The following is a 21,251-nucleotide window of genomic DNA, read 5'->3' as shown; positions in this document are numbered from 1 at the left end:
CAGCAAAATGGCAGAGTAAGCAAATCCAATCTCCCCCCTACCCCCGAAACACTGAAAAACAAGCAGACGTTGCCAGGACGAGTAAAGAAATATTATATGAAATGTCCATGATATAAAATATTCAGAACAGGCAAATCCATACAGACAGAAATCAGAGGTTACCAGGTCCCTATTACTGCTTAATAGTTACAGAGTTTGTTAGGGGTGACGAAAAAGTTTTGGAAATAGATAGTGGTGATGATTGCACAACAATGAAAATGTAATTAATGCCACTGAGTTGTACACTTAAAAACCGTTAAAATGGTAAATGTTGTTATTTGTGTTTTGCGACAATAATTCAAAAGAAGAACAGTCACTACAATACTCCCTACAAGAGTAATAAAGGAATGTTATGAATAACCCTAAGACTACAGGTCTGACAACTTAACTGAAATGGACCAATTCCTTGAAAGACACAATCTACCAAAGCTCAAACAAGAAACAGATAACGTGAATAGGCATATACCTATAAAAGAATATGACTCAATAATTAATAACTTTCCAAAACAAAGCACCAGGCCCAAAGAGGTTCACAAGTGATTTCTACCAAACACTTAAGGAAGAAATTATCCCAATTCTCTACAATCTTTTCCAGAGAACAGAAGGAGAGGGAACACTTCCTAACTCATCCTATGAAGAAAAATATTACAAATAATATTTCTCATGAACATAGATATAAAAATCCTCAATAAAATACTATCAAATCAAACCCAACAATGTACAGAAAGAATTATATACCACAACCAAATGGGATATATTCTAGATATGAATTTTTGAATCCTCGTTCAACATTCTAAAATAGTTAATGTAACCCATCACATCGATAGGCAAAAGAAAAATCATATGATCATAATAGGCGCAGAAAAAAGCATTTGACAAAACCCAATACCTATTTTTGATTTAAAAAAATGTCAGCAAATAGATTGAATAGGCATCTTAGGCTCCCCGCCCTGCATCACGAGAGACCCGAGTGGTGGATGGCAGTTGTCACCCTGTCATGGGTAGACAATTCTACCAGTAATGGATTGATTCTGTGTCTCCCTCTCTCTGACCCTTCCCCGTTCATGCTGTCTCTCCCTGTCTCAAAAATAAATAAACGTTAAAAAAAAAAAAATTAAAAAAAAAAATGTCAGCAAACTAGGAATAGAGGGAAAATTCTTCAATTTAAAAATAATATTTACAAAAGACCTACAGTTAACATTACACTTGATGGTGAGAAACACAAAGCTTCCCCACTAAGATCAGGAACAAGGCAAGGATATCACCCCTCACCACTGCTTTTCAACAACATATTGAAGTCCTAAATAATGCAATAATGCAAGAAAAGGAAATGAAAGGTATATAGATTGAGAAGGAAGAAGTAAAACTGTCTTTGTTGACAGATGACATGACTGTCTAGAAAATCCTACAGAACTGACCAAAAAAAAAATCTTCTGAAACTAATAAACAATTAGTTACAGGATACAAGGTTGCAGCACACAAAATTAATATACAAAAATCTATTGTTTTCCTATATAACAGCAATGAACTAAATGACATTTTGGGAAAGGCATAACTATATACACAGTTTTAAAAAGTTTTAAAAATCACTGATTGCCAGTGGAGAAGAAAGCAAGCACTAGGCATGGTGCAGGGCAAGGGCATTATCAGGGCAATGAAACTATTCTGTGTGATAGTGAAATGGCAGATACATGATATGACAGTACAACACAAAGAATGAATCCTAACGTAATGGAACCCTAATGTTCAATTTATTTTTAGTTAATAAAAATCTATCGGGGTGCCTGGGTAACTCAGTCAGTTAAGCATCCAAATCTTTCAGTTCAGGTCCTAATCTCACGGTTTGCAGGATTAAGCCCCACGTTGCACTCTGTAGACCACTTGGGATCCTCTCTCTCTCTCAAAATAAATAAATTTTTCAAAATGTATCTATGTTGGTTCATCAATTATAAAAATGCACCACACTGATGCAAAGTGTTAAAAATGGGATAATACGCTGGGGGAGAGGAGGTATGTGGGAAATCTCTGCACTTTTCATGCAATTTTTTCTGTAAACCTAAAGCTGCTATAGAAAATAAATCCTATTGGGGGTGCTTGAATGGCTCAGTCAGTTGGGCATCAGACTTCAGCTCAGGTCATGATCTCACGGTTCCGTGAGTTCCAGCCCCACATGGGGCTCTGTGCTGACGGCTCAGAGCCTGAAGCCTACTTCGGATTCTGTGTCTCCCTCTCTCTCTGCCCTTCCCCTGCTTACGCTCTGTCTCACTCTCAAAAAAAAAAAAAAAAAATTAAAAAAATTAAAAAAAAAAAAGAAAAGAAAACCTATTAAATTATCATGATGTTTAATTTTATGTGTCAATTTGACTAGGCCAGAGGATGTCCAGATATTTGATCAAACATTATTTGGGCATGTCATTGAGGGTGTTTCTGGATAAACTAACATTTGAATGAACAGACTGATTCAAATCAGTTGAATTTTATTTAGGCATCAGTTGAAGGCCTAAATAAAATTAAAAAGCTGAGTAAGAGAAAACTGCTTCTGACCTGTTTTGAGCTGAACGCCAGTCTTTTCCTGCCTTCAGATTCGAACTGAAACATCAGCTCTTCCTCAGTCTAACGCCTGCCAATTTTACGACTGGAATTATACTATCAGCTTTCCTGGTTTTCAAGCTTTTGGACTCAGACTAGAACTACACCATTGGCTCTCCTGGGTCTCTAGCCTTGCTAAATGCAGATCTTGGAGACTTGTCAGCCTCCACAATCCTGTGAGCCAATTCTAAATAATAAATCTATTTCCATACACACACAGACATACATCCTACTGATTCCGTTTCTCTGAAGAACCCTAATATAAGTACACATGTATATCATCTAAACCTATATACTTTCCATTAAGGTTGAATTTAGAAACTGATCACTGCAGGTGACCTTACTATATTTAGATACTAGGACAAAGTATTTCTGCACTCTACTTCTTGGTGCCAGGCTCTATTCTAGGAGCTGAGGATACAGTGGTAAATAAGACAGAAAGGTTGGATAAGACAGAAACCCTGTTCCCAGAGCTTACATTTTGGTGGAGAGAGATAAGACATTAAATATACAAATACACACACACTTTCAGACTAAGTACTATTTAAAAAAGAAAAGGGGGACTATCATAAGGAATGAGCTGGTGAAAGAGGCTACTGTAGGCTGGGTGGTAGGGAGGGCCCATCTGAGAAGGTGCTACTGAGCTGAGACCTGTAAGACAAGAAGGAGCCCGTCACATGATGGTCTGGAGGCAGTCCTCTCCAGGCTAATGGGACAATAACGCAAAGGTCCTAAGGCAGAAACAAATTTGATGGGTTTAGGGAATAAAAAGACAGTGAATACACCAGATCTAAGTCTAAACCTCAGAAAGGTCTGCCAAGTATCCATCTGATTTTTTGTGCCCTTACCACTGTCTTGAGAAGAACACACCTAGGCTGGCCCACTGGTCCCAGGAGGAGGAAGGAAAGTGGAGTAGAGCCCACCAAATCCAACCCAGATCAGCCAGCTCCCATTTGTCCTGCACGTCAAGGGAATGTTCTTTTAAGCCAGGGGATCAGCAAAATTTTTTCTATAAAGGGCCAAATAATAATCATCCGCATGGCCCCTACTTTCTTCAGGATGAATCCATATTCTTTCCCATCACTCAACAGGCAAGTCCTAACCTGGAGGCTACTGCCTCTCCAGCTTCAACTCCCAGTGTGCTGCAGCCCTTCAGAACTTCTTTTGTTCCTGCAAGATGATAATGCCTCTCAAACCAGTGCCTTTACACCGAGGGCATCTTTTGCTTTTGAAAAAGGGGGTCGGGGGAGTTCCCCTTTCTTCCCTCAGCCATCTCCTTCAACATCAAATTCAGATGTCACTCTTATGTCTGAGAAACACCCATTCCTATTTCTTCAACTTAATCTGTCTATCTGCTTGCCCATCTCCCTGTCTAGAGCGAGTTCCTCAAGAGTAGAAAGAAACTGAACCATCTTTGTGTCTCTAGTAAGCAGAAGAGTACCTGGCCCAGAGCAAACACTTCCATAAATCTCTGTCGAATAATCAGCTTCAAAAAATTTGGCTTTATCCAATTTGGAATTAATCACAGATAGAAATGAAGTTAATGGAACGAGGTAATGAAGGGGATGGGGAGGTATATCCAGTGGGAAAAATAAACTAGAACCTAAAAGAAGAAACAATTTTAGGAAGCAATTTTAAAGTGGGCAATATCCCTGCACAAGTGTGACTTAGTCTATAACATTTTTGAAAGATCACTTTTTTTTCCTGCTTAATTTAGTGCAAAGTATGAATCACACATAGGCTGACTAATCACCTGCTAAAGATACTGCATGTGGATCACAAGACTGGAACGATCAATCTAAAGGACAATGAGAGATATTAAAAGATATGCATAACTCATCACTGCTACACTTGATAGTTACATTTTAGGAGGAACCAGAGTAACATGCATTATCGTAAAGCACAGCTGTATTAAATTAATGCACTTGCTCCCTCTGTTTTCATATTAACCATAATAAAGAAATTGTGAACCTTTCTGCTCTGTCCCTAAGGATTAATATACTCTTCAATGGGACCTTGGGCACCAGACCAGAAGGTAGGTCTCCCGCTGCTCTCTTCATTGAGCCTCGTGGCCAAGGGAAGAACAATCCTGGGATGGGACACGTGGCATTTACTGACCACCTTGTACCAGGCACTGTGCAAGGTGCCTGATAAACGTTAGGCATGTCATTTAAACCATCCTTCCTAAGGCTCGATCACAATCACTGAGTAAAAATAAAATTTTATAAGTATTCATTCAACAAAGCACCTATTCATTCTCGTAGCCTCTATAGATAGCATCTGGGAGAGATGAACTTGTCTACCTTGCTCACTTTTGTATCCCAACATGGCAGCAGAGTATCTGGCACATAATGCAACATAAAGACCAGACAATTTTGCCTCCTAAATCTCTCCAATCTGTCCACTTCTCTTAACATACCCTTCTACCAGCCTTATTCAAGGCTCCTAAGTGCCCTGCAGCCATTCTTGCTCTCCCTCTAATCCGGGTTTTTCCACTTTGGCAGTATTGACATTTAGGACCTGGAAACACGTTGTTTGGGGGGCTATACTGTGCACTGCAAGAAGTTCAGCAGCATCCTTGGCCTCCACCCACTACATGCCAGTACATAATAATCTTGAATGGCATCTGACTGTTCTTAGAACACCCAAATCCTGAACACCTAATCTTCCCAAGTGTTGGGAAGAGGGTGCCACCAACTGTACCAGTGTTCCCCAGATCCTCGCTTTCTCTTGCTCTCTAACCTCCAGCTACTTAGGCCTCAATTCACCTTCTCAAACGTACCCCAACTTCAAGCCCTTCACATTGTTTCCAGGGCCTGAGCACTACTGATACTTGGGGCTGGATAATCTTTGTGGTGGGGCTGGCCTGTGCACTGTAGGATGTTTAACAGAATTGCTGGCCTCCACCCACTGAATGCCAGTAGCACCAACCCCACTCTACACCCCATCTGTGACAACCTAAAATGTTTCCAGACATTGCCAAATGCCTCTGGGGGCAAAATCGTCTCTGGCTAAGAACCGATGGCCTAGAACAGACCTGCCCACCTCTGTCCTCTGCCTCAGCAATTTTGACCCTTCAAAGTGGAGCTCAAATTGCATCGAGAAAGCCTCTCCTGACCCAGGAACCAGACTAGACACTGCTGGTCTCTCCCACAACACCCTCTCATGGTTATAGCCTTTCTCACAACTGTCATTAAGAAGCATTTAATGTCTGACTGTACAACCAGAATATAAACTGGTCCTCTGCTGGAATCTGTCTGCTCTGTTCACTCTCCATGCCCAGGGGCCCGGCACTGTGCTCAAAGAATTTACTGACTGAATGAATGAATGATTCTGGTGTTCTGCTGGGGCGCAGGGACTGCAAGATAAGAAAGGCAATGTCTTTGTGCTGAGGATGCTGAGTACAGAAATGGCAAATAGGTTTCATCTCCAGGGCAAACTTGATTGAGTTTTCAATCAATTGTAAGTTGAGAAAATCTAAGTTTCTTCTGAGGCACCAAAAGACCAGATGCCTCGTCCCAAAATGAAGAGTTGAAACAAGAGGCAGTTTCTGGAGGAGATGGTTGAAAACTTATCCAAATTGTGGTAGAAGGGTACAGGTTAGGAAGCTGCTGGCATTCTGCACTCCATTCCACCTTATCTAAAGAGGACAGGTGGAAAATCTTTCCATTCAAGATTCCATTCCAAGCAGGAAAAGGGCTCAGTGAGACCGCCAAGATAGCCCATTACAGATCCCTGCGATTGGGAGGATGCCACATCCAACTCACACCTGAGAAATAGAAGGGCTGGCCGGCTACCTGCACTGAGGGCAAGGAAGAGGTTGCTGCTATGCTGGAGCCAGCCCACCCTCCCTCACTTCGAGCTGACAGGGTTCAGGATATGCTACCCCCAAATATGGCACATTGGCTTATTGAGTATTTCAAGCTGAAGGGATCTGAGAAGCAGCAGGTGCAGGAAGGGTTTTCTGACCTTCCCCTGAAGCAGGTCATCAGACCCTCTGTGAGAAATGCCTTACCTACAACTGGAGGAAAGGAGCATCCTTATCTCGGAAGAACAAGTGATGCCAAAAGGAACCTGAACGAACAGGCCTCATGTTTCCCCAGCCTACTACACTTAGCTCATACTCATTTCTCTCCTATCACGTTTTTCCCAAACTCTCCACTCTTCATCAAACCTGCAATAAAAATACTAAGCTTTAACTGCTTCTTTGGGTCTTTATTTCCTTATGAAGGCTCCCACAACATGTAATACTTATATTAAACAAACCTGTATGCTTTTCTCTTATCAACCTGTCTTTAGTTACAGGGGCCCTAGCCAAGAACTTTAGAAGAGCAGAGGAAAAAGATAAATTCCTCCCCTACAAAGCAAAGCATGTGGGTTTCCATGCACCAGATGAGTGCCATGCACAAGAGAATACCTGCAGAGGGGCTCCTGGGTGGCTCAGTCAGTTAAGCGTCTGACTTCAGCTCAAGTCATGATCTCACAGTTCGTGGTTCGAGCCCCACGTCGGGCTCTGTGCTGGAAGCTTGGAGCCTGAAGCCTGCTTCAGATTCTGTGTTTCCCTCTCTCTCTGCCCCTCACCCACTCATGTTCTATCTACCCTTTCTCTCAAAAATAAATAAACATTTAAAAAATTAAAAAAAAAAAAAAAGAGAGAGAGAATACCTGCAGAGGGTCAACTTAGTTCAGGTCCAGGGCCCCCCAAAAGAAAAGGACAGACACTGAGATGAGAGGCTTACGATGGCATCAGACTCCTAAGAACCAAGGAAGGCATAAGCAACCAGCCACAATGAAGACGCATTTGCTCTCATCAGAGTTAAAGCCAGTCATGGCTCTGAGGGTGTGGTCTCTGAAGGAGTGCGTTGAAAGCACTCAAGAGGGAACAAGTTTTGACACCTGGAAATTCCAGAGCTCTGGCACCTGTTTTGGAAGGACCTTCCTGCCCTCACTTCCTTTCCTTCTTCTAGGTGCTCCAACCTCTTAGGGTGCTGACCCCTAAGAGGGGCCAGAAACAGGCTATGGAGAAAGAGAAGCACCAGATGAGGAAAGAGAAAAGCATCCCACTGTGCCTCATCTTCCTTCCTCAATTGCAGACTTTCTGCCTAGAGCTTTCTGTCAAAGGGAGACAAAGCTGCCAGAGCCAGGGAGGTAAGAGGCTATGAATTCAGCAGACTCAAAGTTGCTGAAATGACATTATGTTTTATAACCTGAAGTGACCACAAGACTTTTGGTTACCTAGAGTGACAAGAGAAGGCTTAGGCCCACCCGAGTTTTCGCCCAGAAGCAGAGGCAGAACCAACCCTACAAGTTAATATAAAGGGCCAGCGGGAGACAAAAATGAAGATACTTGCTACACATCAGTTGTGCTCATTCAACATGACAACTGCTACACACCCATCTCGCAGTTGTGAGTTCAAGCCACACGTTGAGTTAGAGATTACCTTTAAAAAAATCAAATCTTTTTATTTTTTATTTATTTTTTAATGTTTTTTATTTATTTTTGACAGAGAGAGAGAGAGAGAGAGAGAGACAGAGCATGAACGGGGGAGGGTCAGAGAGAGGGGGAGACATAGAATCCAAAGCAGGCTCCAGGCTCCAAGCCATCAGCACAGAGCCCGACGCGGGGCTCGAACTCACAGGCCATGAGATCATGACCTGAGCCGAAGTCGGACGCTCAACTGACTGAGCCACCCAGGCGCCCCAAAAAAATCAAATCTTTTTAAAAAAGGGAAACAACTTTTACATCTTTTAGAAGAAGGTAAAGGGCTAAGAGCTATCATAGTCACAAGGTCAACATTAAATGCCCAAGAAAGGAAATGGGCTTTGGCTCGAGGCAGTGTCTAGGCCACCTGTTGCTCCGGCCCTTCGCTTGATAACAACCTCATGATTTCCCTCTGGGGAAGCCCCTCAGTTCACGTGGTTCATTTAAGGCTGACTATGCCACCCACAACCCTCACTCTGGGGGTGATTCAGATGGTTAACAAGGGCATAGCAAGGGCACTCATTCTGTGGCTGGGCAGGCCACCCTGGACCTAGCTGGCACTAACGAGAATGAAACCCTCTTTTTGCTAGGGTTACTCAACTAGCAGACTAGAAGCTGGAGTTGCTGGCAGCAATCTCCTCCCATATGGGCAGCACTAGCCTGAGAACTAAACCAACAAAGCTGGAGAACAGGGACATAAATGAGATTCCTGATGACATCATGTGAGCACTTCTATCCAACCCAACCTCTCTGTGAGGGGGGATGGGCAGAGAGAGGGAGGGAGACAGAGAATCCCAAGAAGTCTGCACACAGCGCAGATCATGACCTGGGACAAACCAAGAGCCAGATGCTTAACTGACTGAGCCAGCCAGGTGCCCCCAAAACTACCTTTTTTCTTTTTTTAATGTTTATTTACTCGAGAGAGAGAGAGAGAGAGGGGGGGGGAGAGAGGGTGCGCACATGAAGGGGGAGGGGCAGAGTGAGGGAGAGAGGGACACAGAATCTGAAGCAGGCTCCAGGCTGTAAGCTGTCAGCACAGAGCCCAATGTGGGGCTTGAACTCACAAATCGTGAGATCATGACCTGAGCCTAAGTCTGATGCTTAACTGACTAAGCCACCCAGGCGCCCCTACCTTTTTCTTAAGGCAGGTCTGAGTCGGATTCTGTCTGAAGTGCTGCTAACAAACACCTGCAGCAATTTTAAACCACTAATAGCTCAAAAGGAAAGAGTTTGCCTCCTTGTAAAAAATTTCACCTTCCTCTAGGACGTTTCAACCCATAGTTTTCTTCCTTTCCTCTAATTTTCTAAGCAATTACTGTGTATCTATTCAAGCATTCAATCGCTCACTTCCTTGTACTGTTACTCATATATATACAGCATGGCCTCACCTCAACTAGACAAAGATGGCCAAAGATGAGCTATAATTCTTTGTATCTTTTCTAGAACCTTTCACCATACAAAGTACAATCAGACCAATTGTGTCTGAGAAATCAAAGGTAGCTAGAGACAGTCTGAACATCAGGGTAGAAATCTTATCTTTATGGTAAATAAATGAGTTTGAAGGGACGTTTGTTAAGCTCACCCCAATTAATTCATCCATCCATCCATCTATCATCAAGTATTTAGTTGGCACCAACTGGGTACCAAGCACTTCCTAGGTACAAAGAATATAGAGGGACTAAGAAAAGGTCCCTGCCTTGACAGCAGGACTGTGTATCTTTCCCACATCCCACAAAAGAAAGAGACGATTTAAAAGGGCTCTATGTGGCCAAGGCATTTTCTCTGTAGTGCCAACTACATTACATTATAGTTCATGTTTTCTCATGGGAAGCACTCTATAAATGTATATTCATAGAACATTAAAACTAAAATGGGGGGTCTTAGAAATTTTGATATTTTAAGACATTATTTTTAACAATGAAAGCTTTCCCCACCCCAAAACAAATCCACAGGAGATAAGATAACAAATAAGAGTGGCTGCCGCCAGCCCAGGAGGCATCTAGAAGTAGTAACAAAGCAGGGGAAGTAACAAAGCACTTAGGTCATAGTTTATCCAGGAGCTAGAGTCTCCCAATTCTCAGGCCAGGTCCCTTTGACTCCACCTATTTGTTGCCTTTGGCAAAGAAAGAACACACTCAAAATATATGTCTAATGAGTGAACTAATCAAATACAAGCATGGTAACTAATTTCTTTCTTGAAATGGAGCCAGGATGAGAAACTGGTCATAGCAGCTGAGCATGACTTTGGCTGGACCCAGTTTTCAACCTTCTTTTTCGCTGAACAGTAACATCTCACTAATCCAAAATGGCAGGAAGGCAGACAAGCCAAAGGGAACAAGCAGGCCAGGGGAAAACTACCCACTACAGGTAGATTCCATCTGAATCTGCTTCCTCATGAAAGTTAATTTTGGGGTATTTACTTGTTTCCATAAGGAAACAAGGAAGTGGTATATTTCATATACACACAAACCATACACACACATGCAGATACACACATACACACCCAACAGTGATTTACAAGCTTCTATTCGCAATCCTGAAATCCAAAAAGTTCTCAAAAATTGAAGACCTTTTTGTACCTTACTTGGCAACAAAATCTGATCTGAGCTGAACTCATTTGGTGGCAAAACTTGGCCTAAACTGACCTGAAGCTATTTATAGTCTTTATTGTCCTGAGTGAGATTACTCCTATGTTCACTGTAAAAGATACTAATGTTTAATTATAAGGTTAATTCAGTAGAATTTTCAGATATGGAATTGTGGATTTGTATATAAATGGTTCAACAAATAATGATGGCCCTGAAATAATAAAATTTTACCTCAAAAGCACATGTTTTAAACTCTATGTAGTAGCAACCAACAGAGGACAAATATTTAAAATCAGAAGTTGCTGAGCAAAAAATGATCTTCAGAGCATAGTAATCTAATCTAGTGTCCTCATTTATAGATAAGGAAACTGAGGCTCCCAGAGCCTCATGATTTGTTCAATCAACTAATTTACAACAGACAAGCTCCTATCTGCTACCCTCACCCCAAGGCAGTGCACTGCAGTGGTTATTAGTCCCCATCCTGAGGGCTCTCCCTGTGCATTTGGATCTAGCTCTGCTTTTGTTTAATCAGAGTTCCCAAGAGTTCGCTAAAGAGTACCTGGCTCAACTTAAAGGGAAAAATTTTTAAATACTGTTATGTGTTAATACCTCCCTCCCTCAATTACATTTTCCTTCCTCAAAATTTGGATGAGTGTACAAATGGCTTATCAAAAGGTAGCAGCCAATACCACTTCTACCAAGAGGTGGGAGAAAGATATTAATGAATTCACAATTAACAAGGACCATCTTAGTCCTTTTATCCACTGCAATTAGCAAAGTTATTAACAAGTTGGTAACATTAACTGTATGATGGTAATATTCTATTTCAAGGGCTTATTTCAAAATAGTTGATATTTTAAATATTTTAAATATTTTGAAACGGCATAAAATAGTTGATGAGAATAGTAACAGTAACAATACTTACTACCATTTTTTTTTTTAATGTCTACTGATTATTTTTGAGAGAGAGAGACAGACAGACAGAAAGAAAGGGAGACACAGAATCCGAGGCAGGCTCCAAGCTCTGAGCTGTCAGCACAGAGCCCAACGGCACACTTGAACTGCAAGATCATGACCTGAGCCAAAGTCAGACACTTAATCGACTGAGCCAACCAGGTACCCCCAATACTTATTACTCCCATTTAAAGAAAGTCTGCAATTACTAGGAACCTCAAGCAGTACCTTACATAAGAAGCCTTACTTAATCCTATCAACCTTGCAAGGAAGGTATTCTTATCTCTCAAAGATAAGGAAGCTGAAGTTCAAAAAGGCTCAGTATCTTTTCCAAGATCATACAAAAGGACAGCTCAGACTGAAAGACCAGGAAGAGTAGTACAAGCTCTGGAACCATATAGTGACTTGATTTAAAGTCCAGCTCTGCTATGAACTAGCTGGAGTAATCTGTGCAAGTGCTTCACTCTCATCACCTATAAAATGCGCATTATAATATTACCCATATCTCAGGAGTGATGTCATGAAGATTAAATGAGTTAACTAACATATGTAAAGCAGTTAAGAGAGCACCTAGTATCTGGTAAGCCCTATCTACTAGCTATCATCATGATCATTAATACAAGCACTAGCGTTCAAACCCTGACCTGCCCAGATCCATGGCTTTCTTTTCCACTATGCTGCAAAAATTGTACTACAGGGTTATCTGGCAGGCTCAGTCGGTAGACCACACAACTCTTGATCTCAGGGTTGTGAGTTCGAGCCTCACATTGGGTGTAGAGATCACTTAAAAACAAAATCTTTAAAAGAAAGAAACTATATTACAGGCAATATATTAGTGGCATTACACCAGCTGTCTCCACCTCCCATGCCTATTCTTCGCCTCTTATTTCTTTCGTCCATTCCAAACTCTAAGGTTGGTGACCATTTCAAAGCTGACAAGCATCTTTCTTTTGGTAAATAAATAACCATGCGTGGAATACAGAAAATGAAAAATTCTAACAGCTGATGCCTTTAAGTCACCTTCACACTCCAGGGGTGTTAGTAAATAGCTAACTTAAAATTACTCGGGGCCAAAAAAAATCTTCTATCAAGAATAAGACAACTATGCATAGATATATTCACTGTATTAAGTTGCAACATATGGAACAAAGATAAAACAGCAGGTGGTATAATAATTAGGTATATATTCCACACTTACAAGTCTGGGGCACTTTCTCACCCTTACTTGTTAAGACTTATTTTAATTTAATCTGGAAAGTTCTCTAGAACAAGAACTACTAAAAGTGTACACTTGAAATCATGCCACATAATTAAATCATTCACTCATTACACAAATATTTAGACTGCATATTCCAGCAGTACCTGGCACAGGTACCCTGCATCAGGATTACAGTATTTCAACAGACAGCACCTTCTCTTAAGAAGTTTACAATCCGGGGCGCCTGGGCGGCTCGGTAGGTTAAGCGTCCGACTTCAGCTCAGGTCATGATCTCGCGGTTCGTGAGTTCGAGCTCCAAGTCGGGCTCTGTGCTGACAGCTCAGAGGCTGGAGCCTGTTTCAGACTCTGTGTCTCCCTCTCTCTCTCTCTCTCTCTCTCTGACCCTCCCCCGTTCATGCTCTGTCTCTCTGTGTCTCAAAAATAAATAAACGTTAAAATTAAAAAAAAAAAAAAAAAAGAAGTTTACAATCCAGCATGCGTACAGACCTTAAGCAAATGTAGACTGTGGTATTTCTAAAAACCGTTCTCTTAATTTTAAAATCTTCTGCAACCTCCTACCCAAAAAGGGGGGGGGGAGCAGGGAATAAATATTAAAACAAGGAAACAGATTTTTAACAATTTGAAAATACAACTTTTCTCTGAGTTGCTATACTTATTTTTAAACATGTTCTCTAAAATCATATGCATGTGCTCTTCCAGTTCTGACCTAACCAGTCTCTGTACACTTGTTTATGATGAAGAATACCAAATTAGACTGTCAGTAATGTAACCATCCAACCTAAACCAAAGGGTTGTTTCATTCAAGAAAATATTTCATCTACATATCCAGAGAGGCACAAAATCTATTAAACTTGGGTGTTTCCATCTCCCAAACCTGTTGTGTGGACCCTCTAAAGAATTTACAGCGTCTAACTGAACTACTTTATTGCACATTACCTAAGGGCAGATCAAGAAAGGCCTGGCTTTTGTGATTCCTATTCGGAGTCTAAATTATTAGCATATCCCATGACCCAAGGGCTTGTGTTGGCTCCCAAGAGACTGGGTGCTGGAGTTTAAGACAGGGCTTCCTGGTCAATTGAAGGGGCCCCAGCCTCCAGCTGATCTCAGGATAGGGAAGAATGTCTGAGGCTGCCAAGAGATCTCTCACATCCGTGTGTGCACATCTACCAGTAGAGCCTCTACAAGCTAACTGGTGATGTCCCCAATAACAGAGCAAAAGTGCAAAAAAAAAAAAAAAAAAATCCCTTTCACAAGTAAGTCTTTAAATTTGGGGCCACTACCCTGTCCTCACTGCAAATTCACGTGCAAAGAAACACACACCCCTTGAAGAAAGTTATGAAATCCGGAAAGAAACGAGATTAAGAAGACAAAGTGCCTTTGTCAAAAGTGAAAAGATTAGAAGGGTGACTGCAGAGGAGAAAAACTGTAGGCGGGGCAGGGAATGAGAATTTTGGAGAATTCAGGAATAGGAAAAGACACCGACTCTGGGTCCCGGGAGGGGGCTTCGGGGAGGACGACAAGGCCCGAGGGAGAAAATCAAATAACTTGGGGGCCCCGAAGAAAGCACCTGGAGGGCACAGGAATCGGTAGAACGAGCCCCTATCCCCCAAACCCTGAGGCGGACGAGATCTGGATCCCAGATGCTGAAACTGGAGCTCGGGGAGATCTGAGTTCTAGGAGCCTCCGGGGGAAAAGTCAGGCTATGGGACATGTCCCCAGAGCTGCAGGGAGGATGGGGAGGCAAAAGGCAAGCGCGCCTGGGCTCGGAGCCCCCCGGGGTCGTGCGGGTCCAAGGCGCCCCGGCCCGGGCTCCCGCGCCGCTACTCACCTCTCCGAATTGGAAGGCGGAGACGATGGTGACAACGACGCCCACGAAACAGACGTAGAGCCCATACCTGTGGGACAGGCAGGTATAGGTCTGTCTCTGTAAGAGCTTGAGCAGCATCACCCCGGCAGCCGCCACGCCACGCCACGCCACGCCCGGAGCAGCCACAGCCGCCGCCGCCTCAGCGAGCCGCCATTCAGCGGCCCTAGCCCGGCCGCCACGCTCAGGTCACAAGGGGCGGCCGCCACGCATTGCTGCTCCGGGGATCGACGCCCGCTCGGCTCCGCGCCGCGGCCGCCGCTTCCGGGAGCTGGGAGCCCACGCCCTCGGCGCGGCGGAGGCGGACCCGCGGCCCGCGAGGCGGCCAGCGCCGCCCCGGTCTGGCCCGGCGAGAGGCAAAGGCGGAGGTGGCGGCAGCGGAGGCGGCGGCGGGGCGGCCAGCGCCACCTGGCGGGCGGAGGGGCGGAAGGCGGGCAAGGGCCCCTCCCGTCCGCGCGTGCGCAGCGGGCTCTCCGCAGCTGGGTTGGGCTCTCAACCGAGAGCAATCCCTGCAAGATCGGTGTGCCACAGAAGGCGTTATGAGTGCTTGTGTACACAAACCCCTTTCTGCATTTACAATAATTGGGAAACTTATGGTAAATAATTTTTACAGCGTTAAGAGGAGATGCTGTATTGGGCTCCTTTCCCCTGTCTCCTTAACTGTATTGTTTGAAAGAGGAAACCTTTGGGCTAAATATGCCCAAACCCAAATTCAATTCGTTCATGTATTCACTGAGTGTGTAGTGAGTGTCCCGTGCCTGGCAAGTGCCTGGTGTCGGGTATTCAAAAAAATGAAGTAGACCGGGCCGCTGTTGCCGGAGAGTCTGGCTGGGGAGATAAACACGCAAACCACTGACTACAAAAAAGTCAAGATAGAAATCGTGCAAAGTTATGGCAGGGGAACCAAGGCAGTGGTGGTCAATTAATCATGCTTTGGCACCAGGCGATTTCCAAGAGGGCCTCCCCTCGGTACCTCTTATTTGAGAGAGATTTTTCTTTTCTCCCAGTATACTCTGATTAATATGATTTTTGTCTTGATCTAGTCACCCTGGAAAACAGTGCACTCAGCCAATGTTGCCATCATTTATAGCATTTTTAGAATTATCTTCAGAACTAGCTTAAGGAAACATTCAAAATATGCACTTAACTGAATGGTCGATGGAATGAACAGACTTGCAAAAGGGTTACCCTCACTCCAATCCAAGGTAAGGCTTTTACACTTTTTAGTCAATTCTTTTAATCCTGCTTTAGGAAAAGTTGATATATATATATATATATAACATATTTATATATATAGATTACATATATATGTATATATATATATAAATATATATATAAATATATATATCTATATGTTATCTATATATATAACATATATATGTATATATATATAAATATGTTATATATATATCTATGTATATTTATATACATAAATAATATATATGTATATATACATATACAAAAATATGTATATATTTTGTCATATATACATGACAAAAATTATGGCAGTTGTGTGAGACACATAGTTCTGAGGTCTTTTCAAGAGTGGGAAAAGGTATAAAACCATCTAGCATTCAACAGGATTCTGTTAAGGTGTTTGTTTCCACAATGGTGATGGCCAACGTTTACTTAGAATCCACTGTAAGCAGGGTTCAGCTAATCCTCACAACAACCTTATGAAGGACATAGCATTATCATCCCCCATTCTACAGATGAAGAAATTGAGGTACATGAAATGAAATAACTGGCTAACATCACACAACCAGTAAATGACAGGTTGAGATTTGAATAGTATACTTAGGCTGGAAAACAGGGCTAGGAGTAGTGGGAGGTGAGTCCTGCAAGTGCAAGGTCAGACAGATTCTGTCTTCATTTAAAATTGACATTTTGTTTTTGGTGGATATTTTGCGTTAATTTTGATCTTTTTAAATACAGTATTAAATATTTCATCTTGCTTAGTGAATGTTTGGCTTTCCCTTACATTTTGCGCTGAAAGCAAGTGTCTCACTCTCTTAGTCCCAGCCCCTAGCCTTGGCCCTACCTAGAAGTCATGGGTCTAAGGAAGTTTGTTTTGATGCATGCTTTTTTTTTCCCCCCTATCTCTTTATGCTCCAACCAGAGAGCCTCAGGGGTGTCAGAAGTATTGTCAAAGTCCTTTCTTCTAGAGAACTCACTCTTGCTTGCTCTCTCTTTCCGGAGCCAGTATCATTGAACTTGAGTAAAATAAGTGTTGGTATAAAATGATACATCTCTAGTACCTACCTTATAGAGATATTAAGGAGATTAAATAAAATGCATGAAAGCACTTAAGTGCCTGGGACATTTTAAGTTTAGAAAAGAAATAAAAGTTAAGAAAAAGTTATAAAGTAAGAAAAGTTAGGAAAAGAATATTTAGCTTTGTTCTAATTAAGCAATGGCTTTTCAGCAGGAGAATGATCTAATTAAATATGCTCTTCCAGAAGATTAATCTAGCAGTATGAAATTTGTGGAAACGATTTTAAACTATCAGCATCTGAGCAGTGGAAAAATTACGCAGTGGCATCTCATTTATCTCAAAATCTCTTATCTGTCAACCTAAAATAGCCAGAAAAAACAAGAAAACCACAAGACTGCCAGGAACCCACTGAAATCCATGAGTTTTCCTTTTAAGCGAACCCCTCAGTCCTCTCAAAATCTAATAAATGTGGTTCTCAGAGATCTTGTTGTCTGGGTTCTCAGTCCCTGGCAGATTGATGTGGGGTGGGAGGGGGTGAGGCGGAATTAAGATATCTGTTTCCTGTTCTTCTCCCAAGCAAGAAGTAACTTTAACAGATGATATTTAAAGTTAACAGAGTTAAGAAGAGAAAAAATATTTTTTTAAAAAGTCAAATTGATTCAAAAAGTATAACCACCTTGGGGCCAATAACATAAATAGAGGCAAGAACAGAGAGATATAGTGGAGGCGCCAGTATCTCCCAGAGAGTAGGATAATGGGTGATACAGTGGTGAACCCAGTCTTTGAGAAAAGTTCAAGAAATGTTTTGTGTTCATTTATTCATCATTTATCAATGAACACTCTGCTCTGGACATGTAACCAGGCCCTGAGGGTACCTACTAGATACCTATAGGTCTTTCCTGGATTTTACACTCTAGAAGGACAAATAGGTATTAAGTTAGTATTGTGAGGGAAGCTGACTTAGCTTGGAAGATCAGGGAACGCTTCCTGGAGGAGATGCTGACACCAAAGCTTGAGGACTAAAGGTGAGAGGCAAAATTGGCACATTGAAGGCTCTAATCTAAAGCAGGAGGGGCTGGAGAGGTTGGCAGGGACAGGAGGGCCATAGTAAGAAAAAAGGACTTAACCTTAACATGAACAAAGAATTTTGAACAAAATAAAAACTGCAAAGTGACATGATCAGGTAAGAATTTTAAGAATCATAACTGTGGTGTTGAAAATGTACTGGAGGTGACCCAAGGAGCTGAAATGGGACCAGGGGGAGTAGAGTTATCAGATAAAATACAGGATAACTTTGCTCTCCTGATCTTCATTCCCACCCCTCACCCCACGAGAGGAGGAATGTACCTGACTGGTGAGGCTGAAAGGAATTGAACCAGTCTGCCAGAGACAAGAGTTCTGATCCACTATCTGCCCAGCATAGGAGTATGTGTGCCAGGACCTGAGCAAGAACCTAGGAACTCGGTCTCATTCAAGAACGAAATATTGGTTGCCCACTTGTCTGCAAACGGAAAACAACATTGTCCAATTAACTTTATCAGTACTAAAGCTAACACTTTGGTCTCTAGCTGTCTGTTTCTTGCACAGCTTTCTCAATTGGTTCAAAATTCAAGAGACAGGGAAGAATGCTTTTACATATTGGGCCCTAAAACACCAACCATCCTTGCGTGAGTCTCCTTTGGCTTGGCCTTGATGAAAAATGAACAATAAAAGGAAAGAGTCTTGTACAAAGAGGAACCTCCTGCCCTGGGCCTACAAAACATACGTGTCGTATATAAAGATGGTGTACTTAGAAGGCCTTACCTTGAGCTGATAAGAATATTGAACCTAAACAAAGAGCTTTAACTAGCAGATTAAGCCAAGTTAAAATAACTCCTGATAAATCTGTATTTAGCTGAGTCCTTGCCTTATTCAAGATTAAGAAAATGAAATGTTTGGGGGTGCCCTGGTGGCTTAGTCGGTTAAGCATTCAACCTCAGCTCAGATCATGATCTTGTGGTTCATGAGTTCAAGCCCCATGTTAGGGTCTGTGCTGACAGCTCAGAGCCTGGAGTCTGCTTCAGATTCTGTCTCCCCCTCTCTCTGCCCTTCCCCCACTCATAGTCTGTCTTTCTCCATCCCTCCAAAATGAATAAACGTTAAAAAAAATTTTTTTAACAAAAAAAGATAAAATGTTCACATTGTGAAATGCTTTTACTTTATTTTAAGCTTTAGACCTGAAAAACTTGCTTATTCCTAGGAAACATATTTTGATTTTTGCCCCCTTCCTCCTTTCAGGATACATAGTACATGTTCGTAAAAGATATGCCTGTTGTAAGTGACCTCATCCCTTTCTTTATTTTAAAAAAGAAAGCCAGGACAGTTTCTAATTTTTTTTGAAAAATAGAAAATAAATAAAATTATTAAGAAATTTAATTGTTGGGATGCCTGGATAGCTCAGTTAGTTGAATGTCCCACTGATTTCAGCTGAGGTCGTGAACCCAGGATTGTGGCCTTGAGCCTTGCTTTGGGCTTTGTGCTGAGCATGGAGCCGCTTGAGATTCTCTCTCTCTCTCCCTCTCTCCCTCTCCTCCCCTCCCCCTCCTGCTCACATGCATGCTGTCTCTCTCTAAAATAAAATTTTTTTAATTAAAAAAATTTAATTGTTTCTGAATTTCAAGAGCCAAAGCATAATATGGCCCACTATTTATTTATTGTGAATTCAAATACATCCCATATTTATAAACAAATATACATAATGTTCACATGTGTGACTATACTTCATTCTATTTGCTTGATATTTACTTGTGGGTGTTTTGTGTGTGTGTGTGTGTGTGTGTGTTTTATCCACAGAATATGGGCATCATAAAGGCGAGAGATTTTTCTAAGTTATTCATAACTATATCCCTACCCATGGCATTGTGCCTTGCTGATTGTAGCCAAGCAAAAAAATTTATCATATGAGTCAACATATTTTTCACTGATAAAAGTACCAAGTATAGAGTTGGCAGCTCTTGAAGTTTTGATGAATTGGGGACAGCTGTTTGGCTCAATTGGGTAGAGCATGTGACTCTTTTTTGTTTTTGTTTTTTTTTGCAACACTTGATCTCTGGGTCTTGAGTTCAGGCCCCACATAGAGCTTAAAGTTTTGATGAATTGAATTGAAGGAAACTAGAATGTCATGGAAAACAAGCTTAATTTTTAAGTAGAACTCACTTTTAAAACTATCTGGACCTGGATATTTTTGTTATGGGGCACTTCCAGAAATGTACTCAAATCATCTAGGTTTTAAAATCTGTTGTTTACTGTGATTTACTTTGTTTCATCTTATGTATTCTTTGTATTTTCTCAATTTTTTCCTATTTTTTTTCACTTACTCTTTGGCTCATCCTCTCTTTTTCTGTGGTTTTCTATTTTATTGATTTATGCCTTTATCTTTGTAATATCCTTTCCTCTTATTCTCTGAATTTGCTCCATTGCTCTTTCTCAATTTTAATACTTAACTCAATATTTTTTCAGTCTTTATTGTTTTTATTAACGTTTCAAAACTATAAACTTCCCTTTAAATGATAATTTTATTGCATCCCATAAGTGTTGGCATGGAGTGCAGGTGCACATTGGGATTTGGGGCTCCACTGTGGGTGCTGGGCCTGGACACACAGTGTCCACATCAGGAAAACCAAGACAAAGTGGCTCCAATCCTGGGCCAAGGCAGTAACTGTGCTCTCTGGGCATGCACGGCTGGGCAGAACATCACTGGTGTCCTCACATATTCATACCCAATCCATCCATGCAGCAGGTGGAAAAAAAGCAAGAACCCTCTTCATCCTGTAAAATCCCTCCGACACCCTCTGCTGGCAAAGGTTAACATCATAATCACTACAAAGAAATGTCTGAATCCAGTCTGGTATCACAGAGCAGGTGATGAAGGGGTAAATTCAGAGCTGAGAGGCAACAACTGACACTTGGCACATCCCTGAAACCGGGGTTCCAGATGTGATATAGATCCTCCTCATCAGATGAATTCACAGAAGGCTTGAATCTGGGAAGGAAGGGAGGAGAGAGGCAGGGGAAAAGGTACCTATTTTTGCTAGTGAGCTAATGAAGATGTATGATTCTGAAGCCAGCGCTGCTGGAAGTCACTTCCTGCCTCCGCAGAAGATGTCCACCCCTGTTTTTGCTGGCGGAGTCAGCAGCTCCCCATGGCAGCTCAGTTGGGCTGAGGTTTGAGGAGCTCTTCCTACAAATCCAACCTAAAATCTCTTTGTTCATCTCTGGTAATAGTTGATGGGTGAATCAACTGAATCCCTTTCTATTTAAAA

General features: G+C 42.0%; 1 protein-coding gene across 1 annotated transcript in view; it reads right to left on the bottom strand.

Moving 5' to 3' along the window:
• Positions 1–15,087, bottom strand: part of LOC125917612 (N-acetylglucosamine-1-phosphotransferase subunits alpha/beta-like) — a 38,600-nt gene extending 23,513 nt beyond the window's left edge. The window contains exon 1 of the mRNA XM_049623762.1: positions 14,700–15,087. Coding sequence (XP_049479719.1) covers positions 14,700–14,816 — 117 coding nt within the window. The 5' untranslated portion in view covers positions 14,817–15,087. The remainder of the gene's footprint in view (positions 1–14,699) is intronic.
• Positions 15,088–21,251: the final 6,164 nt, after the last annotated feature.

This window comes from Panthera uncia, unplaced genomic scaffold (assembly GCF_023721935.1).
Source record: "Panthera uncia isolate 11264 unplaced genomic scaffold, Puncia_PCG_1.0 HiC_scaffold_209, whole genome shotgun sequence".
Lineage (NCBI taxonomy): Eukaryota > Metazoa > Chordata > Mammalia > Carnivora > Felidae > Panthera > Panthera uncia.
Note: the sequence above shows the minus strand (reverse complement) of the source record. Positions and strands in the feature narration are given on the sequence as shown.